General features: G+C 34.8%; 1 protein-coding gene across 9 annotated transcripts; it reads left to right on the top strand.

Moving 5' to 3' along the window:
• Positions 1 to 619: 619 nt before the first annotated feature.
• LOC114267877 (uncharacterized) lies at positions 620 to 26,080 on the top strand. Of its 9 annotated transcripts, none has more exons than XR_014332002.1 (13): positions 638 to 944; positions 3,083 to 3,302; positions 5,850 to 6,045; positions 6,212 to 6,282; positions 6,735 to 6,897; positions 19,502 to 20,095; positions 20,236 to 20,616; positions 20,721 to 20,796; positions 20,873 to 20,936; positions 21,517 to 21,652; positions 23,991 to 24,109; positions 25,356 to 25,469; positions 25,809 to 26,080. XR_014332002.1 is itself a non-coding variant. In XM_082873389.1 (13 exons), the coding sequence occupies exons 1-12, from the start codon at positions 832 to 834 to the stop codon at positions 25,424 to 25,426; spliced, it is 2,160 nt and encodes a 719-aa protein (XP_082729515.1). In that variant the 5' UTR covers positions 638 to 831; the 3' UTR covers positions 25,427 to 25,469; positions 25,809 to 26,080. The 9 variants fall into 9 exon arrangements, 5 of the variants coding, with proteins under 5 accessions (XP_082729514.1, XP_082729515.1, XP_082729516.1 ...); XR_014332000.1 differs by having other exon boundaries at positions 5,845 to 6,045; XR_014332001.1 differs by having other exon boundaries at positions 5,845 to 6,045; positions 23,986 to 24,109.

Genomic DNA, 26,080 nt, shown 5'->3' with positions numbered 1-26,080 from the left:
AACTATTCTATTGAATCCTATGTTTGTTTTGGATATTATAGAAAATGATAAATGATCAAAAGACTATTTTGCCCTTTTGAATTATTTACTAAATAATGGAAATAGTAAATCTAAATTATAAATTTTATTTAATTTAATTTTTTTCTAGAACTTTTAAAAAATTAAATAACTAGAATATTAATAAAAATTTCATAAATTTATTTTAATTTGTAGTTGAGATTTTAAAATTTTATTTTACTTTACTAAGAAAAATTAATACCATAGGATTATTAAAATAAATAATTGAATAAAGTATAAATAATTTAATAAATAAAATTTATTAAGTATAATTTATTAAATAATTTAATAAATAAATTTATTAAGTATAAATAATTTAATAAAGTATAAATAATTTAATAAATAAATTTTATTTTTAAAAAGATATTAAATAATAGATGGTTAAAAATATAATTTCACTACCTAATCCACATGAGATGAGTATTGCGTTCCACCCCCATGGGATAGAATAATCCCATAGATTTGAGATTCATAGTCCGGTATAAAAAAATTTGAATTAAACAACAGACTATTAGTCTAGATAAATTATTAATCTTATCCCATAATTGAATACTTTCAAACAAACATAACCTAAGAAATTTCAATCTCGCAACCTTAGAGAGAGCATATCCTAAAACCAAAGCCTTCCCACAAGGCGAACCCCTTGGGTTAGGCCCACGCCATTATCTTCTCTGTACAACTACTCTTATAAAAAGCTAACAAGCAACGAACCACAAAACTATCTCTCTCCTTGGAAACTCAACACTTATCTCCAACGTCTCTCTGTATTCAAAAATGGGTTCTCTCTGTGCCCTGGAAGACGAGCCTTTGCAGTACCCTTTCGCTCGCAGAGACGAGTCCGTTGTCGACGATTATCATGGCGTTCTCATCTCCGATCCCTATCGATGGTATTGAAATATCGAAATCAAATCGAACCTTATTATATTTGTTAGGTATGAAAAACTTTTCATGAAAATAATCATAAAAATTTTGTGATTCTTGGATTATACTTAGAATAAAGCACCACACACTAATCAGGTAATCCAAGGATCATAAATCTTTCATAATCATTTTCATGAAAAAAATTTCAAGATCTCTAACTTTTCTCGAGCACGGTTGGGTTTAGAGCCAAACCAAGATCAAATCACCACCTACACCAACCGTTTCAAAAAATTTATAAGCAAATAAAATATCTTGAATCTAAACCAAACCAATACAACGCGGTTCGATTTGGTTTAGAATTATGATTTTTAAATACCTTATCATTTATAAAATAATCACAAAATATTGCTCACAAGCAATATGTCATTATTTTATAAATAATAATTGTCTAGATAATTTTTTAGAATTAGTTTTATTATTACACAAGAACAAGTTTGGAAGAGTAGAGGATTAACAATTCATTATATATATAAATAAGATATTAATACGGTACTTAAGTGTTTACAGTGGATAATAAATTATATATATACTTAACTGGTTTGGTTCACTTTCATATGGTTCTATAATTATAAAATTACAGATCAAACCATTAAGTATAATTTACTTATTTTTAATCATAAGATTAAATTGTGTATTGTGAGAATCAAACCAAATGGTAGAATTTGGACTTGATTGGACCAATTTGCAGATTTTCAATTGTTTTCTCATCCCTAGTTTTGTAACCATACGTTCCAATTATTGTCAAGAGCGTTTTACGTGGAGGGCCAAGGCTTGCTGTCCACGTAAAGGGTCCAACCGAGATTCAACTTGACCCTTTGTGGGTTCGGCTTCAATATTTGATTGTATATGTCGTTATAAATGAAATAAAACTATTTTTTAGACTTATTTTCTATATACATTATTAAGTTAAGAAAATGAATCTAATTTTTAGGTCTGAATAGCAATGTTTTATTGTTATTTTCGAATGAGTTTTTAGAGTGTTAAAAAAAAAAAAAAAAAACACTTATTATCCAATAGGTACTATGATAATTAATTAGTTTTCCATCAACACTAAAAAAAAAAAAAATCACTAATTATTAATTTTCAACAACAATTTAAAAATCTTGTCATAAAAAATGTTACTAATTAAAAGTTTAAACAACAGTTTTAAAAAATTGTCAAAAAAAAAGTCACTAATTTTTTACTTTTAGTGATAGTTTGAAAATTTCATCACAGAAAAACATTACTAACTATATATTTCGTGACAAAAAAAAAAATCACCAATTGTTAAATTTTAGTAACATATATAAAAAATTGTCACAAAAAATTATTTTTGACAACGATTTTATTATAATTTATTTTCAATAAAACTTGATGATAATTAAATTTAACTATTACAACTTATTACTAATTTACCAAAATTTATATATATGTATATATATTAGAGTTTCCGTGATCATAATTATTTGGCCGAACTAGGTACATACTGTAATTTATTTATTTATTTTGTTTTCGTGTTTATTTTTTAATTGATTATTTTATTATTGTATGATTGAAATTTTCAGTTTGCACGACACCCATTTGTTTAGAGAGAAAATATCAAATTTGGAACAAGTTGGAAAACTCATCACGGTTGAATTTTGATTTGAGTAATGCTAGCAATTCTAAAAATTTTATTAAATAATGTCTTATACGTGTGACACGTGGGTTTTATGTGGAGTCCATACAATGTAAGTCTCGTATGAGTCTCACAGTCGTGTGAAACGTGGGTTTTATGTGGAGTCCATACAATGTAAGTCTCGTATGAGTCTCACAGTCGTGTGAAACATTTGATAGAACTTTTGATAAAATTTTTAAAATTTTTAGCATTTTTACTTTCATTTTATCAAAAAATATTTTGTTAAAAATGTTTTCCGTTTAAACAGACTAAAAATAAGAGTGTATTTAAATTTTGAGTAATGCTAAAAATTTTAAAAGTTTAATTAATTTTTTAACAAATATCTCATATATAGGTATGAAATCATATTATGTACATGTGAATCTTAGAATATAAGATATTTGATAAAAAAATTTAGTTACACTTTTAATATTTCTCTTAAATTGTGGATTGATTGTCTTTGGGTAGGCTTGAGAATCCCGACGCTGAGGAGGTAAAAGATTTTGTAGAAAAGCAGGTGAAATTGACAGAATCAGTGCTGGAGAAGTGTGATGCGAGGGAAAAGCTTCGAGAGAAGATTACGAAGCTCTTCGATCACCCGCGCTATTGTGCGCCGTTCAGGAGAGGGAAAAAGTACTTTTACTTCCATAACTCTGGTCTTCAACCCCAAAGTGTCCTCTTCATGCAGGTTTGTGCAATCATCGTACCCAATATATTATCAAAAAATTTACTAGGTAAATTACAAAAAATAATCTTTATATGCACCAGTTAGTGTACTATGGTGTGACATAATTTAAGAAATTTTTGATATTTATAATGTGATTAATGAGTGGAGTCAATAATAATAATAATGTTAATGTGATAAGTAGTGTCGGTACACTAGTTAGTGCACTAATTGATTGATGCATGTAGCACCATCGAATTACAAATGCAATCCTAATTAGTTTGTTTTGTTTCATAATTTAGGATTCATTTTTTTTATATATTTTTTATTTTTATTAAATTTTTTAATATTAAAAATAATTTTTTTAATTTTAAGATATACCTAATATAAATACACTTAAAATATAATATTTATCAAAAAAATTATAAAAATTCAATACATTTTTTTTATTCTTGTGTATTTATTTAATTTTTTAATTATTTTTTTACAAAAATTATTAGACAAAAATTATTTGCACTACATTGAATTTTTGTTTCAATCTCTTTACCCTCTTTGGTCATTCTTTCCTGATATGAATCTTTCAATCATTCCTTGTGAATGCGATGGCCCAATCTTGAAATACACCACTACTTGAAAACCAAAACCCCAAAATTATGCATCAAATATTATGTTCAGAATTGAACTTCCAAACATATGAATAATGTTTGGTTACTCGTTGTTGAACTAATAACCCATGTTTGGCCATGTATTGTCATTTTTTTGTTGTATGTTTGGGAGTTTAATACTGAAGGAAAAAAAAAAAAAAAAAACCATTTTCATCCAAAAAAAAATTCGAGTTTTTGAAGAAACTTAGCATTATAAGGCCAACCTCCTCTAGGCTGCGTATGCCATCCAAGCTATGAACATCCTCTGAACTTACATTGTTATTCTCTACTTGTCTCATGGAATTGTGACTGTCGAAAAAAATTTCACTCATTGCCATTGCTAAAGAAGTATGTATAATTGAATGGTTACTAACATTGTCACTGTTGCCGTCGAAATATCGCCGCCGAAGGGTTCTCAAGGTTTTGAGGGCAGATAGGTTTTGAGAGTTTTGTAATGCATGGAGGTGATGGAGATGGATACTCTCATAAATCCTACCTTATGATTTAGTGGATGTATGGGTTTAATATTGAGATGCAGTGTCCCAAAATGATTGATGTCCTCTTTAGTAATTTCATTTGAGATTATTATTGTAATAAAAAATCAAAAAAATGGGGGGTCCAAAATAATAAGTGAGGTGCAAATGGCAACACTCTTTGGTAAATTACACTTTGCACCCTTGTATTTTGCACCAAATCTCATTTTAACCCCTACACGTGAAATCGTGACAGTCAACTCCTTACATTTCTGGTCAAGTGACAATGTTTCCTTTTTGTTACTCCGCTGTACGATTCTTTAACATAAATTAGTAATGTGACAAGCATATGACTACGAAATGAAGATAACAAAGAAAAACCACCATCATTTTTTGCTTATACACATTTTTGTCCCAAAATTTACATCAATTTCAAACTATAATAGGTTAAAACAAAACGCAGATTGTGAACAATTAAAGAGATGAATTAGAGTTTTGCATAAATTGGAATCACAAAACTCAATTTTCCACAGTTACACATTATGTCTATTCCTCTTCCTTTCTCTGCGACATTTTTTCATTTAAAAAAATCTATTTTCTTGCAACTTCGTTCCAATTTTCAACACACACACACACACACACGTATATTGTATTATATAACTCTCACGTGCTTATCACATAGGACAAAGAGTGTCTTGGTGGAAAATGAAAATGATTTTTCTTTCTTATCCTCATTTCGTGGTCATATTTCTATCACATGACTACATTCTGTTAAAGATTTAAACAATAGAGTAACAGAAATGGGACATTGACACTTATGTAGGGATCAAAGTGATATTTGACCAGAAGTGCAAGGGGTTAACTGTTACGATTTCATGTGGAGTGACCAAAGTGAAATTTGACCATAAGTGAGGAGATTAATTGTCATGATTTCATGTGTAGGGATCAAAATAGAATTTAGTGTAAAGTGCGCAGAAGTGCAAAATGTAGTTTGCCCATTATGTAGTTATTAATGTTCAGAAACATATTTAGCTGAGAGTTTGCTATGTGATGATTATATGTTTTTTTTATAAGGAAAAAAAATATATCTTTCTTTTTTTTTTTAATCCTTCTTCTATATTGGTGATGGGACTAGTGAAAAATAGAAATTGAAAATTCTGTTATGTTACTCTCTAGTTACAACTTTCTAATTTTAACCTGAATATTTGATGTAGAAGATATAAGCTACAACTTACGAAATTTATTTCGATCTTGGACAATAAAGTGCCATATCTTTTATCACTTCAATCTTATCTTCACTCTTCATTTTATTTGAATTGAGTAGTATTCATTATTTTGACAACTGTGTGGACAATATTGTGAGATTTTATTTCATAAGAGGCCTAAAATTTGGTTTACAGATTCATTGATTCCTGTTTCTTTTCTTTGCTTTCTTGAATTGCATTTCAGGATAGTTTGGATGGAGAACCAGAGGTTTTGTTTGATCCGAATGGACTTAGCAAGGATGGAACGGTTTCAATGAGAATTTGTGCTGTTAGCCAAGATGCTAAGTACTTGGCATATGGACTTAGCTCAAGTGGAAGTGATTGGATCACTATCAAAGTTATGCAAATTGAAAATAAGACAATCGAGCCTGATATTGTGTCATGGGTGAGTACTAAAACATTCGTTAGCCTTTTAATATGAATTGAAAAAGACCATCGATAGCAAATATATTGCATAGTTTGAAAAAAAAAAATCTTTTTTTTTCTCTCTATATATATGCATATCTTATTTGGTAAACGGTGTGTTTTTATTTTTGTCCATTTTGTTGCAGGTTAAGTTTTCATGTGCTAGCTGGACCCATGATAGCAAAGGTTTTTTCTATAGCCGATACCCAGCTCCCAAGTAAGTAAAACAGCAGCCATGGCTTGTAATATTCACTTGGACATTTTGTAGTTTCAATTTTGTCACTAATATGTGAAGAATTTGGAGTAGATGAGCCTGGGGTATGGCCCTTTCTTTTTTACTTTTTTTTTTCCTTTTTTGGTGATATTTTGAAAATTTTAATTTTCAAATGTTTGGGGGGGGGGGGGGGAGCTGATATTCAGAATACTACTTTGAATTGATTTTCCAAATTATCACATGTAGTTGTAGCAATTCTGACCCGTGAAAAAGAGTTTATGAGGAAAGGATAAAGGAATAACATTGTCCAAATTGGCTAACAAAAATTAATGACGACGGCAGTAGATCTGGAAAATTCTGCCTTTGAAGATAGAATTCACAAAATAAATAATATTGGGGGAATTGTGAATCTATATCATGGTAATGATGGTAAATTTTTTTGTCTTTGTTTGTAGGGAGAGTGAAAATTTGGATGCTGGGACTGAGACCAGTGCTAACTTGAACCAGGAGGTTTACTATCATTTCTTGGGTACTAATCAATCTGAAGATATTTTATGTTGGAGAGATCCTGAAAATCCAAAGCACAAATTTTGCCATTGTGTAACAGATGATGGAAAGGTAACAAGCTTTCTACCTGTACTACTTTGTAGTTTGTATAGTTCAGTAGGAAGCACTTCCTAACTTCTTTTCATTTTTTTGCTGCTGCTTTTGTCCTATTAGTGTGAAATGCTTAAGTGAGGGGGTGGTAGTCTTAATGCATTCCTTTTTTCTTGTGCATATATGAGTCTGTCTATTTACAAATCCCACTCTACCCCTATAGAAAATCATTGGTAAAGCGATTTACCCTATTTATTGGATTTATTTTCAATTTATTTTTTGAAAATGTTTAACTGATTATATTATGAAGGGCGAATTACACTAACGATTCCTATAGTTTGGGCATGTGTCATTTTGGTCCCTGAGTTTTCAATTGTAACACATTTAATCCTAAATTTTAAATCTTGTTCCAAATAAGGATAATTAAAGATATCATTGCTTAATTTTAAAGATAAAGTCGTCAATTTGATAAAATATAAATTAATTTGACCAAAAAAAATGTCAAAAAAATATTTTTAAATTTTTAAAAATTATTTCTACCCACTAAAGATAAAATTATGTAAAATTGATAAATCTTTTAAACATTTATTTATTTATTTTACCAAATTATTTTTTATTTCTCAATTTCAAGGGCAAAGTTGTCAATTTGATAAAATATAAACTATTTTGACAAAAATAAATATCAAAAAAATATTTTTTAATTTTTAAAAATTATTTCTACTCACTAAAGATAAAATTATGTAAAATTGATAAATTTTTTATACATTATTATGTGTTTGGATGATGATCATGTAATAAAAATTAATTTGGTAAAAATTATAAATAAATAAATGTCTAATAGATTTATCAATTTGGTGGGTAGAAATTATTTTTAAAAATTTAAAAATATTTTTTTGACATTTATTTTTGTCAAATTAGTTTATATTTTATCAAATTGACGACTTTGCCCTTGAAATTGAGCAATGATATCTTCAATTGTCTTTATTTGAAACAAAATTCAAAATTCAGGATCAAATGTATCACAATAAAAAATTCAATGGCTAAAATGATACAAGTCCCAAATTACAGAGACTGTTAGTATAATTCACCCTATTATCAACATGAAAAGTCAAACATGTGCAACCTCATTACTGAGGAGTCTATTTCCTTTTTCAATTTTGCTTATTTGGAGAAATTATACGTAATTGTGTGTGTGATTTTGCTAAGTTTTACTGTTGCTATACACAAAAATAAGGCTTTGATTGTTATTACTGGGTGAGAGAACTGGTTAAATTACTCTTTGATTGTCACATAACAATTTTTCAGCTAGAAGCTGTAGAAATTGCGATTCTAGTTTTGTTTTTACTATAATAAATGGTAGATAAATTGTTCAGATAAATTTTTTTCATTGCAAGTATCAGTTTCCTATTTTCTTTGATGTTATCAGATTAGGAGCTTTGATGGGCCTGCTTGAAGTATGACCCACTCATACTTCACTGCTCGAGTGAAGAATGGCCCACTCCCAAAAATTCAGCTTGCAAACATAGATTCTGGGAGAAACAAAGGACCACTCCAGCAAACCCAAGAATAAACAGCCAACTCTCCTTAGAATTCTAAGCCCAACCTGATCAGAACATAACCAACAAACCAATTCTCAACTCCCAAACAATAACGTAAGACTAAAACAAACAACACCACCACTAGAAGATACATGATTCAAAACCAAAGGGTATAAAAGGGTCGATTTTAACCAGGCCACTATAGGCAATGAAAGCGCTCATACCAAGCATGAGGAGACTGCTTGAGACTATAGAGAACACGACGAAGTTGACAAACTACATCGGGAAGGTGAGAGAGACTAGGTGGAGGACGCATATACACTTCTTCAGCAATATGCCCATTAAGAAAAACATTCTTAACATCTAACTGAAACAAAGGCCATTAATGCGCTACAGCATCAGAGATATGAGTGCAAACAGTAGTCATCTTGGCAATGGAAGCAAAAGTCTTGTCGTAATCAATCACGTATTCTTGAGAAAATTCCTGGGCAACCAAACGAGCTTTGTACCTTTCTAAAGAACCATCAAAAAGAGTTTTGACCTTATAGACCCATTTACATCCCACAATATTCTTGCCAACAGATAACGGAACCAAATCCCAGTCTGAGTCTTAGCCAAAGCAATTAACTCGTCATTCATGGCAAAAATCCAATTCGGATCATGACAGGCTTCCTTGTAGGACCTGGGCTCTATGAAGACAAGAAAAAAAAGACTGATAGGAAGGAGAGAAACATGTATTACCAAAACCAAATTTGTCTGGTGGATGTCGGTCTCACTTTGGAAAGCGATGTGCAGGAGGAGCGAGATCTATAGAGCTAGTAGGAGAAGCGGTAGAACTAGTAGCATGAGGGCTTGGAAGGGTTTGTGACGCTTATAAACAAGAAGATGAGCAAGGGCAATAGGAGCTGGGGAGGAATCAGGTGGGCTAGTAGGAGACAAAGTAGATACCTTAAGATCAAAAACAAACTCATCGGGAAGAACATCAAAAGAAAATGGATCAATATGAACCAATTCATTCTTGGCAATGGGGACAGGTGGAGTAGGAATAGTGTAATAGGGTAGTTTTTCTAAAAATGTGACATGCCTAGACACACAAAGCTTTTTGGTGACAGGATCACACCGATAACCTTTCTAATTAATGTCATACCCTAAAAACATGCATAGGACACAACGAGAACTAAGCTTAGAGCAATCCCGTTTGGAAAGGAGAACAAAACATGCACAACCGAAAACACAAAGAATGGAGTAATTGGGAATAGTACCAAGAAAATGCTCATACGAAGATGAACCTGAGAGAAGAGGAGTAAGCATCTGATTAAGAAAATATGCAGCAATGAGCACAGCTTTTCCCCCAAACATAAAAAGGATAGAAGACGAACGCAACAAAGAGCGAGTTGTATCAAGAAGATGTTAATGTTTGCATTCAGCGCAACCATTTTGCGCGACAATGTCAAAACATGAGGACTGATGAATGGTTACCATTAGCAGCTAGAAACTCAGTAAACTCAGACAAATAATACTCACCCTTCCAAATCAGAACGAAGAATTTTAATGGTGATTGAAAATTGAGTGCGAATCATTGAGTAAAAGTTGGAATATATTTTGTAAAAATCATATTTGCATGTCATCAAATATACCCATATAAACCTACTGTAATCATCAATAAAAGACACATAATATGTGGAACCCCCTTTTGTAATGATAAGGGAAGGTCCCTAAACATCAGTGTGAACCAAGTGAAAAGGAGGAGAAGAAATAAAATTACTTTTATTAAAAGGAAGAGAGAACATTTTAGCCAATTTACAACCACTACACTCAGAAATATCAAAAATAGAAGACAACTTCAAACGGTCACTCAGCAAATGACCTAAATCAAAAAGAAGATAAAGCAGTAGAAGACACATCTAGAGGAACATGCTAGCTTTCCAAAATATATAGTTCGCCAACTCTACGCCGATCCCAATCTGCCTCTTGGATACTCATCCTGCACAACATAATGAGAAGAAGAGAAAACTACATCAAAATCAAAATCAGATAATTAACTAATAGAGATAAGACTGATAGAGAGATGAGGCACATAAAAGAGATGAGAAATAGATAAATGAGGAGAGGAAATGAAACCAATAGATTGAACACTCATAGAAGAACCATTAGCTATGGCAATATTGATAGGAGAAGAGGGAGAGACACAATTACTAAGAAGAGATGCAATAGGAGTCATATGATGCAAACAACCAAAATAAAAAATCCACGAAGTGGATACACTACTTGAGGAGGATGAATTAGGCAAACCTGACTGAATGGTAGTCATAACAGAGGCTTGAGATGAGAGATTCGGATTGGCCACCATGAAATACTTGAACTACTCAAACATAGACTACATAGGATCAGACACAGGAGTAGCATGGGCAGCGGGAGTAGCATAACGAGGTGGTTGCTGATGAGATGAGGATGATGCATAAGGAGGGCAATGACTTTTGGGCTGCAAAAGCTTAAGACAAGCATGCTTCCAGTGACTCTTCTAATGGCAAAAACTACACTCATTCATGGAAACCCTAGGCTGAGGTTTCCCAGTAACTTGAATCAAATGAGAAGCAGCAGGAGTTGGCAAGAGAGATGTAGAAAAGACAAACTAAGAAGGGGAGGAAACATGTGAGACCTTAAACCGTGTTTCTTCTACAATAAGCTCTCAAACAACTCCATCAACAGAAGGCAAAGAAGAACGATGCAAAATATCCCACCTAAGAGGCTCAAACTGATCCCCGAAGAGCCATAAGAAACTGGACAAGCCATTGTTTCTCCCAATATCTCACATAGCTGTCAAGTGCTTGGAGCTTCGAAAGTTCCATGAGGGTCAATTGATCGCACTAAGATGTCATCATGTTATAGAATTCTTAAACTAACTTATCTCTCTCTGTGGCAGAATTGGATTCCAGATACATAGTCCTCAAATAATCCCAAACTTTCTAAACTGTGTCATATTTAGAAAAATTCTGACCAATGGTGAGTTCCACAACATTATGAAACCAAGTGAGAATCTGAGCATTCTCTTTATCCTATTTGGCAACTACGCCCTCTGTTTCTTTAATTTCATTAGGTCATCTTGTAACACCACTAACATAGCCCGACATGCCCTTGCCTACTACAATATTCTTCATAACATATGGCCAATATGAATAGTTGGACCCATCCAACTTAATGTTAATTGAATTGTGGAACTTATCATCAGACATATTCGCAAAATAATTGAAGAACAACAGTACTGACAATAGCAATCAACCCAAACAATATGCAATATCAATCAGCCCAAATGATACTCAAAACATTAATCAGCCCAAAGAAAAATATTATGCACTAATATTAAGCAAATCAAAGTATCCAGCAATGCAAAACAACCAAATAATGAACAAAGAGTTGATCAAACCAGAGAGAAGGCAAAACAGAGGTTGTGGTGCTAGAGAAAATGCAAAAGCAAGAGGTTCGACTGATACCCCACAGCAACCTGACTGATCAAGATGAGTTGAAAGTGGCTGAAGAGGACTTGCTTAAGAGCTGCAAGTTGCGAAGGGCTGGAACCACTCGCTTAATGCTGTGTTTGGTTGGGGGATTTGGAGAGGGATTTGGAAAGGGAAATGGAAAAGGTAGGTGAAATGTGAATAAATCATGCTTATATTTCACATAGTTTCACACACCTTTTCCCTTTCCCTTTCCAAATCCCTCCCCAAATCCTCCAACCAAACACACTATAAAGGTTACGATGGCTAGAGAAAAACAACACGAAAGATTCACAGGTGGCTGGAAGACCTTTGCATGAGAGCTGCGAAAGTCGAGATGGCTACAACAAAAGTTGTGATGCCTAGAACAGATGCGCCAGAAGGGTTCGCAGATCGTATGTGAGAAGAGAACACCTACGAAGGACGTATGCAAAAGGAGAAGACGACAAACAAGAGAAAGCTCTATCAACGTGCTAAGTCTACTGTTGTAACCTAGCTCTAATACCATGATAACAAACGTAATAATCTTTATATTGAAGTGAATAATCAAAGGGAATAAATACAATATATATATATATATACTAAACTAACAAAACCCTAATACCCTAATTACAAGAGGAAGACTAAACTACCCTTAAGAAAGATAGAAAATAAAATAAATATAAAATACAAATTCACAAAACAAGCAAACAAAATTCACAAACTTTTTATACAAACTGATGTGGCTTCTAGCATATTATTTTACTGGGTCCATTTCAAATCCCAAAGTTCTATTACTGCTTGCCGCATCAGTTTGTAAGATAAGTATGTACAATTTTTTAGTAAGTTAGCATTTTCCATTTATGAATGGAAAAAGGTACACATGATGGAGTAGTTCTTTTAAGCCTAAATTAGCCGAGTGACATCATTGCCATTACAAAGAGGACAGATCACTAATCATTTTCTGGTCTGTCTCTCTCCTTTCGAAAGAGATCTGATTTTCTGCCAGTGAGAGGGTCCAATGACAGGTGACAAAGTACGATGGAGTCAATTACTCGAAAGATTTTGGTTTCTTTGTTATGCATTGACTGTTATTGCATATTCACTAAAAAGTTAAGATATACTAAATTTTCTGTACAGTGGTAATATTATTCTTGATGAGCAGATCATAGGAATCTTGTTGCCGTGGATAATATAGCTCATCAAATGGTTGAGGGAGTATCAAGCATGAACCTAGGGAGCACTTTGTTTTTTCAACTGCATGAAATCTAACTAGACTAAGAATGAAGCATAGTAAGGTCTATAAACAATTTGTAAATTCATTTTTCAAAAAGAAGATAAAAGGTCACTATGATGAGGGAGTGTTCTTGCCACTGGAATTGCATGTTTAAATGCAAGGACGTTGTGGGGGAGACCAACAAATTTTTGCTGGCCTATAGGCAAGGTTTCTACAAGCATGCATAAAGATTCACTGTACAGAAAGGAGAGTATCTTGTGATGTGGCGTGTTTATTATCATAATGCTTCTTTTCACAAGAGCATTTTTTTGGCAACCCAATTACTGTTGTAATATCCTTTGCAGGTTAAAATAATATTGACAAAATTTTGGAAAGTTAACTGTTACTATTTAGGATAAGAAATGGATGTTAGTTCCAACCCCATGCATGCAAAGGAGAGAGTCAAAGATGGCGTGAGAAGACTTCCACCTCCAGAGAAGGAGGTTTGAGCTGGGCATCTGGAAGATCAGCTCTTTCATCTCTTCCCGTTGTTGTCTTTGTTGATTTTCACCATTCACCATTAAAGAGGATAGAAATTTTTGGTGGGTTGGTATCTCTCTCTCACTCTCTGTGTATAAATAGAGATGGGAAGCAGATGATGTATTGTATCAGAAATTTGAGAGAGAGAGAGAGAGCTATGAGTTGAGTGAGAGTTTATCTCCTCTGTTTTGTATTTTGCTCCATTTTAGTGAAAAATTCTCATTTCTGTCCGTGGATGTAGGCATTGGGCCGAACCACATAAATATTGTGTTCTCAGTGTGTGTGAGAATATTTTCTGGGTGTGTTTGATCCTAACAAAGTGGTATCAGAGCCCGGTTTTGTGCGTTTTCGAAAAACAGAGCGTGTTCTCAAAAATTATCCAGAAATCAAAGTGGTCGAAATTCACTTTTTATCACATCACCTAAAAGCCCTTGACAAGACGAGCAAGGTGGTAAAAACCGAGTCGAAAAATGACACCGGAGGAGCCGTCAGGCGTTTCCACGTGCCATTTGACGCCGTGATCACGCACCGCAACGCGCTATACTCGCCGCACGCGTCTTCTCCGTCCTTCCAGGTGCTGACGTCATCCACCGCCGATCGCTGACGTCACACCGACGGCAGCTGACGTCGTCTCAGCCACCAAGCCCAGCTGGAGCCAAGCCGATAAGCCGAGTTGACCAAGCCAAGTTGCGTTGACCGAAATAGTTGACCAGCTGTTGACTGAGCCGATAACATCAGCCTGACACCAACCGAACCGGAGAAATAATCTGGTGCTGCTCAGGCGCTCCAGAAGTCACCGATCTGAACCGTTCAACTTGTTTTGGCGTGATCTGAGGCATTTGAGGTCCGATTTGGGCGATCCAATAGTGCTTTCCAACAATTTGGAATATTCCAGACACATCCATACGGTCAGATTTTGCAAATCAATTTTCAAAAATTTGCGGTCTTTCTTTTGGCAATCCGAAGTGCTTTTCAGCCTAATTTGACCAGTCCAGACTCCACAGCAAAGCCTGTTTTTCAGACAAAGATCACTTTCTGCATGATGGAGGAATCAACATCAACTTCAGGATCCATGATCAAGCCGAATGCTTCCAATTATGCCATTTGGAAGCCCAGAATGGAAGATGTCTTGTACTGCCAAGATTTGTTTGACTCCATTGAGATTAATGGAGTTAAACCAGCAACGGAAAAAGATGAAGACTGGAAGCAGAAGAACCGAAAGACCATTGGCCAGATCAGACAATGGATCAATCACAGTGTCTTCCACCATGTTGCCCAAGAGACTGATGCCTATGCTCTCTGGACGAAGTTAGAAGGCATGTGCCAGTCGAAGACTGCTCGGAACAAAGCCCTCCTGATGAAAAGACTTGTGAATTTGAAGTTAAAAGGCGGTATCTCTGTTGCTGAACACACCAGTGAGTTTCAAAATCTGGTGAACCAACTGGCAACTGTCAAAATGGAGTTAGATGATGAGATGCAGGCCCTACTGCTGCTCAGTTCTTTGCCAGACAGTAGGGAGACGTTGGTAGTGTCCCTCAGCAACTCTGTCCCAAAAGGGAAACTGACCATGAGCATGATTACAGATTCTTTATTTAGTGAAGAGGCAAGAAAAAAAGAGATGGGTGGAGACCAATCCCATGCCCTCGTCACAGAAAATAAAGGCAGAGACAGAGGCAGAGGCATGGGAAGAAGCAAAAGTAGAGGACACAGCAGAGAAAGATCTCAAGACAGAGGGAAATCCAGAGAAAGTACGAGCCGGCCAAGGTTCAAGTGTTACCATTGTGGCCTAGAGGGTCACATAAAGAAATATTGCTATGCCTTAAAGGGAGAACAAAAACAAGGCACTAGACAGCCAAAGACTGAAGATGGGAACACTGCAGTTACTATCTCAGAGGATTTGCATTATTCTCTATTAAAGAAGAAGAATGCCTCCATATGTCAGACAACGACACCGAGTGGGTGGTAGATACAGCAGCTTCCTACCACGCTACATCCCAGAAGAAGTTCTTCGGTACGTACCAAGCTGGAGATTTTGGTACAGTAAAGATGGGTAACTCCAGTTTTTCGAAGATTGTGGCAATCAGTGATGTTCGCATCCAAACCAAAGTTGGGTGCACGATGGTGTTGAAAGATGTCAGGCATGTTCCCGATTTACGCCTGAATCTTATCTCAGGGATTGCCTTAGATCGACAAAGCTATGAGAACTACTTCGGCAAAGGCATATGGAAGTTGAAAAGGGGATCTCTGGTGGTAGCCAGAGGACAGGCAATTGGCACGCTGTACAAGACTCATGTGGAGGTGAATTCAAACAGCCTCAATGCAGCAGAAGATGAGGCATCACCAAATTTGTGGCACAAAAGGCTGGGTCACATAACTGAGAAAGGGTTGCAGATTTTGGCAAAGAAGTCTCTTATTCCCTTTGCCAAAGATGCGAAATTGAATCCTTGTGACAACTGCTTATTTGGGAAGCATCATAGAGTCGCTTTCCATTCATCATCCAGAAGACAATCAGAGTTGTTAAGCAGAGTATACTCTGATGTTTGCGGTCCCATAGAAGTGGAATCTTTGGGTGGTAGAAAATACTTCCTAACGTTTATTGATGATGCATCACGAAAGGTATGGGTTTATGTCCTAAAGACCAAAGCTAAGGTGTTCCAGCATTTTCAGACATTCCATGCTATGGTGGAAAGGGAGACCGGAAAGAAGTTGAAATGTCTCTGAACAGATAATGGAGGCGAGTACACGTCAAAGGAGTTTGAAGCCTACTGTGCTACTCGTAGTATTTGGCATGAGAAGACTGTTCCTGGAACCCCACAACACAATGGTGTAGCCGAGAGAATGAACCGGACCATTGTGGAAAAGGTTAGATGTATGCTCGAAATGGCAAAGCTGTCAAAGCCATTTTGGAGAGAAGCTGTTCGTGTTGCTTGCTATCTGATTAACAGATCGCCATCCGTTCCACTGAATTTTCAGATTCCGGAAGAAGTATGGTCTGGAAGGGAGATTTCCTACTCTCACTTGAGAGTGTTTGGATGCAAAGCATTTGCATATGTATCCAAGGAGCACAGGCAGAAGCTGGATGACAAAGCCACTCCATGCATCTTTATTGGCTATGGAGATGAAGAATTTGGATACAGATTGTGGGATCCGAAAAACAAGAAGGTCATTCGAAGCTGAGGTGTGGTGTTTCAAGAAGGCTAGACCTTAGAAGACTTTGGGCAACCAGCCAAATCCAAAGTTGATGATGTTTCAGAAATTATTCCAAACCCTGCACCATCACAGCATGCCACTGATGAAGAAGAGTTATCGCAGCATGTAGCCAGTGATGTAGAGTTGCAGGATGAATTTCTAGAAGAAGAAAATCCAAAGGCAGAGGGTGTTGAGCAGGGGGAGCCACAACCCCCTCCACCAGAGACTGTTGGTTCACAGTTACGAAGATCAACAAGAGAGTCTAAGCCGTCATCCAAATACCCTGCTTCTGAGTATATTTTGCTTACTGATGAGGGCGAGCCAGAAAGTTTTCAAGAAGCTCAGAATCATAAGGAGAAGAGTTGTTGGCAGCAAGCTATGCATGAAGAGATGCAGTCCTTGCAGAAAAATTAGACTTATGATTTGGTGAAACTTCCCCAGGGTCGAAAAGCATTGCAGAACAAATGGGTGTTCAAGTTGAAGAAAGATGGCAGCGGAAACCTAGTCAAGTATAAGGCTCGATTGGTTGTCAAAGGTTTTGGGCAGAAGAAATGTATTGATATTGATGAAATCTTCTCGCCCGTTGTGAAAAAGACGTCCATTCGAGTAGTTTTGGGACTAGCTGCCAATTTGAATTTAGAACTTGAACAGATGGATGTGAAGACGGCATTTCTCCATGGTGATCTGAAGGAAGAAATTTATATAGAGCAGCCAGAAGGTTTTGAAGTCAAAGGGAAAGAAAACTTAGTCCGCAGATTGAAGAAGAGTCTCTACGGCCTCAAACGAGCGTCGAGACAATGGTACAAGAAGTTTGACTCATTCATGGTTGGTCATGAGTACAAGAGAACTGCTGCAGACCAGTGTGTTTATGTCAGGAAATTTCCCAATGGAAACTTCATCATACTCCTGCTCTATGTTGATGACATGCTAATCGTTGGACAGGATGCCACAGCAATCAGATCACTGAAAAAGGAGTTATCACAGTCCTTTGACATGAAGGACCTTGGCCCTGCACAGCAAATTTTGGGCATGACAATTATGTGTGACAAGAAAGCCAAGAAGTTGTGGCTATCACAGGAGAAGTACGTTGAACAGGTAATTGAGAAGTTCAACATGAAAAATGCCAAGCTAGTCAGTACTTCGTTGGCTAATCATTTCAAGCTAAGCAAGAGTTCTTGTCCCTCCTTTACAAAAGAAAGAGAAGAGATGGAGGCTATTCCTTACTCATCCGCCGTGGGGAGTTTAATGTATGCAATGGTGTCTACCCAACCAGATATTGCTCATGCTGTTGGAGTAGTAAGCAAATTCCTTTCCAGTCTAGGAACAGAGCATTGGGAAGCAGTCAAGTGGATTCTGAGATACGTTAAGGGTACATCTAAAATGTGTTTATGCTTTCGAGGAGCTAAACCAGTCTTGGAAGGCTATACTGATTCAGATATGGCGGGAGATCTTGATGGTAGAAAATCTACATCAGGATTTCTGTTCACTTTCGCAGGGCGAGCTGTGTCTTGGCAATCCAAGCTGCAGAAGTGTGTTGCTTTATCCACAATCGAGGCAGAGTATATTGCCGTAGCGGAAGCTAGAAAAGAGATATTGTGGTTGAAGCGGTTTCTCCAAGAGTTGGGATTAAAGCAAGAAAAGTTCACGGTACATTGTGATAGCCAGAGTGCCATAGACCTGAGCAAGAATTCAATGTACCATTCTCGCACGAAGCACATTGATGTTCGGTATCATTGGATACGCGAAGTGATGGACAAGCAGTTATTGGAACTCATCAAGATCCACACAGATAAGAATCCAGCCGACATGCTTACAAAGGTGGTCTCGAGAGACAAACTCGAAATTTGCAGAGACATTGCCGGGATGGACTTCAAGTGAGAAGTCAGTTATGCATGTGGGTATGGAGGGGGAGAATTGTTAGTTCCAACCCCATGCATGCAAAGGAGAGAGTCAAAGAAGATGGCGTGAGAAGACTTCCACCTCCAGAGAAGGAGGTTTGAGTTGGGCATCTAGAAGATCAGCTCTTTCTTCTCTTCCCGTTGTCTTTGTTGATTTTCACCATTCACCATTAAAGAGGATAGAAATTTTTAGTGGGTTGGTATCTCTCTCTCACTCTCTTTGTATATAAATAGAGATGGGAGGGAGATGATGTATTGTATCAGAAATTTGAGAGAGAGAGTTGTGAGTTGAGTGAGAGTTTATCTCCTCCTCTGTTTTATATTTTGCTCCATTTTAGTGAAAAATTCTCATTTCTATGTTCTGTGTGTGTGAGATTATTTTCTGGGTGTGTTTGATCCTAACAATGGATTCCCTTTAGAGACGGCATTCATCTATTAATTGTTGCATCTAATATGTTAACATGAGTTTCATAAAGTCTTTTTATATTCCTTTTGACTTTGATGTTGAAGAATTTTCATTTATGACCGTGCATACGATGGTATTGGATATTTATATTGTATTTAGCAATTTTTTTGGTATAATTTTCGATGGAAATTTCTTGATTTAATATGGCCTCTTGGAAAATTCTTGATATATATATTTATGTATTTCAACTAAATCTATGTATGCAACTTGTATGAATAGAAAGCAATATTCCCTAATTAGTTTGGTTCATTCAAATGATTTGTAGCATTGATAGATATTTTTGGTTGGATATTTACTTTGTGCAGTATCTTCTTCTGACCATTACGGAGAGTTGCAAACCAGTTAATAAAGTTTATTACTATGACATATCTGCACTTGTTAATGGGCTTGAACATCACAGGGGAGGAAAGGACCTACTTCCCTTTGTTAAGCTTATCGACAATTTTGATGCAGAGTATGATGCTATTGCAAATGACAATACCCTCTTTACCTTTCGGACTAATAAGGATGCTCCAAAATACAAGTTAGTCCGAGTAGATCTCAAGGAACCAACTGCTTGGTTTGATGTCCTTGAAGAGGATGAAAAGGACGTGCTTCAATCGGCTGTTGCTGTTAATGTCAATCAAGTTGTAGTGAGTTATTTGAGTGATGTGAAGTATGTTCTGCAATTGAGAGACTTGAAAACAGGGTCCCTTCTACACCGTTTACCAATTGACATAGGCACAGTTTCCGAGATTCGTGCAAGGCGTGAAGACAGCACGCTTTTTATTGGGTTTTCTAGCTTCCTTACCCCAGGGATTATATATCAATGCAACTTGGACACTGGTGTTCCAGATATGAAGATATTTCGAGAAATTGTTGTTCCTGGATTTGATCGTACAGCATTCGATGTTAATCAGGTAAGCACTTCCATTAAACATTTAGCAGTAGGATATTTTTTATAAAATAGTTTTTATTTTTTGTTTGGATTTTTTTATTTTATTGAGGTGACATGTTGCAACAGTTTTGTTCTTTTTCTTGATTGGGTTTTCATTTCCAGGTTTTTTTTACTAGTAAAGATGGAACCAAGATACCGATGTTCATAGTGGCTACAAAGAATATTCCTCTGGATGGATCGCATCCTTGTTTGTTATATGCATATGGTGGATTTAACATTAGTATTACACCATATTTCAGTGTCAGTCGTATTGTGCTCACAAAACATTTAGGTGTTATTTTCTGCTTAGCAAACATTCGTGGCGGTGGAGAGTATGGAGAAGGATGGCATAAGGCTGGTTCCCTTGCAAACAAGCAGAACTGCTTTGATGACTTCATTTCTGCGGCTGAATACCTTGTATCTTCTCGTTATACTCAACCCAAAAAATTGTGTATTGAAGGTGGAAGCAACGGTGGGCTTCTTATTGGGGCTTGCATTAATCAGGTATAGCAGTGTTGATTCATTTTCTTGGAGGCATTTTTTGGGTTTATTCATTTGTCATAATGCATCGTGTCTATAAACTAAATCGTAAAATTTTGTGGTTACAGAGGCCTGATCTTTTTGGCTGTGCTCTTGCTCATGTTGGTGTTATGGATATGCTTAGATTTCACAAATTCACTATAGGTCAGCCAGCAATCAGTGGGTTCACTTGGTTGATTTATTTTAGTATCACTTGTTGATTTTTAGGTTTCTTTTCTAGGTCATAGATGGACATGTGACTTTGGCTGCTCAGAGGAGGAGGAAGAGTTCCATTGGCTTATCAAGTGAGTGAATTTATTTTCATTGAATTATCTGCCTGTATAATGTTCCTACTTTGAAATTATAATTTTTTAGATGGAGTATTTTTTCTGTTTGATGTAAAATATGTTAATTAATCTCGAGTAAGTTATTTACTTCTGTTATTGTTTGGCGTTCACCTCTTAATCACAAATTATTGCTCATTTCCAACTTTCAAATTACATTTTAGGAAAACTAAAATGCAGATGACTTGCATACTTTGTTAAATGAAAAATATGTTATATGTATTATTTAAGTAACTGTTTTTTTTTTGTTTTTTTTGGCAAGTCTTGAGTAAACTCATTTAGTTCTGTGTCATAGTGTGTGTGGCTCTTAATGACTGTTATTTATTGGTTCAACTTTCACTGAAGTTAATGGAAAATCATAGACCAATTTGTCGTGCTTGTTTATCCATCATCAGTTAGCAAGTAGTCAGTTCTCGTTTGATTTTTGAGCTGGGTTGCTTTTTCTTTTAGCTTTTCATTGCTCAGAAGTTTTCAGCAGACGGGTAGTTGGGTAACTATTTTATCATTTTGACTCTTTGCCATTGTTAAAATGTCTCTTCAGGTACTCGCCACTGCATAATGTTAGGAGACCATGGGAACAATCCTCTGATCAGTTTTCTTGGTACCCAGCTACCATGTTACTGACAGCTGATCATGATGATCGGGTTGTGCCATTACACTCGTTAAAGTTATTAGCGGTGAGTCTTTAATTGCCACAATTATGTTTTACTTCCTATGTTATTTGCTTTGATTTGCCCTGCATCTGAAGATTGAATTGTCTAGTTTCTTGCTCAAGTTTTGTCAATGAGGTTCACCTATAATGTTATAATATTTATCCACCTTCTTGTCAGGACATAAGAAGATAATAAATTGAATGGCTTAATCACAATATATGATTAGCCTTGTATATATATACTGAATTGAGGAGGTTACAATTTAGGAAGGTAGAATAACAATAAAATCAAATATAAGGAAATATGCCTAAAATCCCGTAATCACACAATATACCAGATTCACACAATATACAGGATTCACATATTCCAACAAGGACCATCTAGGTTAGATCTGTGTGAGGTTGTATCATTGAATTGATTTTATTAAATTATATTGTGTGGAAATAACTGAATAAAGTTCTATATTTATATCTACAAAAATTATATGCTTTAGGAATTGTCTATATTGAGTTCCAGTGAAGCATATGTAAAAACTCTATCATAGAACCTACATTCAACAAGAAAAAATCTAGTAGTATTGTGAAACAAAAATGATTCGGACCCCCCCAACGGTGACCCCCACGACCCCCTCTGGCCAATTTTTTTTTTTTTTTTTTCTCCTCCTCCAATCACCAACCTCCACATGTGTGTGGAGGTCGTGGGGTTGGTGATTGAGGGGTCTCAATCACTTCTCATTGTGAAAATAAGGAAAGATGGACTTTTACTACAAGGGAAATTGGAATAATATAAATTGAAGTTTTATTTTTGGTACAAATGATAAAAGTGCACATTAAGCATTTTTTTGTTGCTTTTTTTGCGCTACTTATCTTAGGAACTATATTTTTATAATTTATCCCCTAACTATTACTTTTCACTTTTTTAAATTCTCATATAATTTAACAGCTAACTAGGGCGTGGATAAATGTCCTGAATATTAAATTCTATTAAATGAAATTATGAAATGGATGTTATTCATGTGCATTATTCTATTTATATTTGGCCGAATTTTAAGAAATATGAAAAAGAGAGAGATTAATAAATCATGTGAATAATTGCATTCAGATCCTAGGTGTATGACGTAGATCTTGATAGGAGTTGAATAGAATGCTAGACAGTGGAGTCATCTTTGATTTAAAGCCGGATGTTTGAAAATCTTCGGCTGTGTTTGGTTTGTAATTCAAATCATGATTTTACACTTGTTATTAATCTTCTATTTGCTTATAGTTTTCAAATGATGATTCCAAATCAATTTCAAAACACATTTGAAAGAATGGTGTTATTAACACCCCATGAATTATTTTGGACCCCCCATTTCTTTGGACCCCCACTTATAAAACCCTTAAAATTTCTTTTCTCTTCCCAAATAATACTAAAATTATCTTTAAATATTTCACCCATTGAATGAACACGCCCCACACCCCCCAAAAAAACCTCCCTTCCAAAAAATCTTAACAAAACCCACTAAGAAGAAGAAAAATTGCATCCCTTTCAAAACCCACGAAGAAGAAGACGAAGAAAAAGAAGAAAAAAATAAGAAGAAGAAGAATGCTGTCTATGTTCATATAAGGTACAACATGGTATAGCCTTTTGACTAACCATTACAAAGAGAGAGAGATCTTTATTTTTTGTTTTTAATCTCGTTTGGCCATCTGATATGCTGACTTGTTGATCAATTGCTCTTATTTAACATGGTATAGCCTTTTGATGTGCTCCTGTTTCTACCATAACATATCCTACCTTTCTTCTCTGTGTGGTGAGAATTGAAGGAGAGCCATAAACAAAACAGAGTTGTAGTGTACCCAAAAATGGCGAGTTTCTTTCATACTCGGACCTGTATTCCCGAACAAATAAGTTATGTTCGGAAATGTGTTCCCGAACAAATAAATAATGTTCAAGCCTGTATTCCCGAACTTGAAAAAATAAAATTTCTGTGAATGTTAAGAATTTAACAGTTAACTCACCATCATCCTGAAATAAATAACAAGACAAATTATATTTCAAAATGTGATCAGTAAAACAAGTCCAAACGTATGAATAATGTTCGGTTATCCATTTCTAAACAAACAAACAATGTTCGGGCCTGTGTTCCCGAATTTCCGTCGTATGTTCGGAAGTTCAATCCCGAAAAAATAACGAACAGATTTTATTATTTTTGCTATTATGTTCAAGAAACTTACCCTTACAAAGACCAATCTCCTCTAAGCTAAGAACAATATCAAAACTATGAATCTCCTCTAAATTTTTATTGTTATACTCCTCTCGTCTTGTGGAGTTGTGATTGTCAGAAAAAATTTCACTCATTGTCATTGTCGGAGAAGTGTAGGTAATCAAATGGTTGCCACCGTTACAACCGGAATATTGCCGCCAAAGGATTTTCAAAGTTTTGATGGTGGGTAAGTTTTAAAGGTGGGATTTGGGGAAGATGGATGGTTGGTGATGGAGGTGGGTACTCTCTTAAATCCTAATTCATTATGTAATAGGTGTGTAAGTTTAATTGTGAGATGGAGTATCCCAAAATCAATGTTGTCCTTTGTAGTAATTTTATTTTTAAGGCTATTATTGTAATTTAAAAAAAACTAAAAATTGGGGGGTCTAAAATAAATTATGAGGTGCTAATAGCAGTACTCTTTTGAAAACATGTTCGGTAATCAGAGAGTTTTTGATTTTTTGGTCTATCCGGTCGTCCGCCTAGACAATTTTTTAATTTTTGGGTTTACCCGGACGTCTGGCCGGTTGACCGGAACAATTTTTTTTTTTTTTTTTTTTTTTTAGCAATTAGCACCTGTTATCTGGAAAAAAAAAATTTATATTTGTTTTTGATATTTTTTATATATAGAAAATATTTTTTTGAGACCGAAATGACAAATTATTTGGACATTTATTTAAAATTAACAAAAAAATCTTGAAATAATAATTAATTTGTCACAATAAATTTTAAAAAATAAAAAATGAATAATATTTTTTTAATATTTTAAATAAAAAATGTTTTCCAAAATTTTTGAATTTTTTAAATAAAAAATTATTTTTGTCAATAATTATTTTTTTGAATTGAATTTTAAAAAGAATTTGGTTATGAGCTTCGAATAAAATTTTTAATAGAGTTTTAAGTTGTGTGTTTAGTTATGAGTTATAAATTTTTGAATGAAATTTGAAAACTCTTTTTAAAACTCATAATCAAATAACTTTTCACAAACTTAACACTCATTTTAAAAATTCAACACTCAATTCAAAACTCTTTTTAAAACTCATAACCAAACAAATTCTCTTTTTTAATTATAATTTCAAAACTCACCAACTCAAAATATAATTTCACACTCAAATTATAATTCTAAACACAAACCAAACACTACCATTATGTTTTCCTTATTACCATGCAAATAGAACACACTACTCAGGTTTTGGAATTCAGACGTAATGTCTGAACTGAGTAGTGTGTTCTATTTGCATGGTAATAGAAAAACATGATAAGCATTATATTAATGTCATCTCCAGCCCTTTTGAAGGTGCATTCATCTCCAGCCCTTTCGAACATTTTATCTTTTCCAACAAGTACTTTATGTGGTATTATGTGTAATTTTTTGAAATCTAGGCCTTTGGTGGGCAGCTTGATCCAAAGTGTATGCAATTTTTCCTGAATGTTATTTTGATTTTGCCTACTTGTTGAAAGTGATTTTTTGCATTTTTTCAGACCATGCAATATGTTTTGTGCACAAGCTTGGAAAAGAGCCCACAGAAAAACCCAATCGTTGGCCGCATTGAGTGCAAGGCTGGACATGGAGCGGGACGTCCAACTCAAAAAATGGTAAGCATTATATTAATGTCATCTATTTTGCTACATACTCAAAAAATTTCCAGAACTAAACATGTGAACGAAGATTCATTTTATGGCTCAACAACACTTTTAACTTTAAATTTACACCGCACATTCCACCTTTTGGGTAAAATTATAGTTCAAATTTCTTGGTAACTAAAATTATTCATATTTTGATAGATATTGAGCAAAATAATGAGAAAAAAAAATTAAAAAAAATAATAATTTCAAGTTACTTTTACCAATTCAAAACATATTACCAATTCATCTATTTGCAAAATATTTTTTACATCCATCCTGTTTCTAAACAGTCTGTCTCCTTTGCTACAGATTGATGAAGCTGCAGACCGATTTAGCTTCATGGCTAAGGTGTTGGGTGCATCTTGGATTGACTGATTAGCTGATGATGTTTATACAATTATTGTATCATATTTTCCTCATGGTGAGAATTTTTTATGTTTAATAAATTTGGTGGAAGATATGTTTAATAATTTTGGTGGAAGATCCATAGAATTGCTCACAGTTAAGAATGACAACTTGTGGTTGTGATTTTGTTTTGTAAATAATTTGAAAATCCTTTGAAAGAAGCTACTATTATTTGA

The sequence above is a fragment of the Camellia sinensis genome, chromosome 6, assembly GCF_055761805.1.
Source record: "Camellia sinensis isolate YWXY chromosome 6, ASM5576180v1, whole genome shotgun sequence".
NCBI lineage: Eukaryota > Viridiplantae > Streptophyta > Magnoliopsida > Ericales > Theaceae > Camellia > Camellia sinensis.
The sequence above is the reverse complement of the archived record's forward strand: the minus strand, read 5'-3'. Positions and strand labels throughout refer to the sequence as shown.

Bases quoted from the DNA above. Each gene is read 5' to 3' on its own strand.
- LOC114267877 (XM_082873388.1), top strand. From the start codon at position 832: ATGGGTTCTCTCTGTGCCCTGGAAGACGAGCCTTTGCAGTACCCTTTC. The intron at 945-3,082 runs GTATTGAAATAT...GTCTTTGGGTAG, and splicing joins ATCTCCGATCCCTATCGATG to GCTTGAGAATCCCGACGCTG. The intron at 6,046-6,211 runs GTGAGTACTAAA...ATTTTGTTGCAG, and splicing joins AGCCTGATATTGTGTCATGG to GTTAAGTTTTCATGTGCTAG.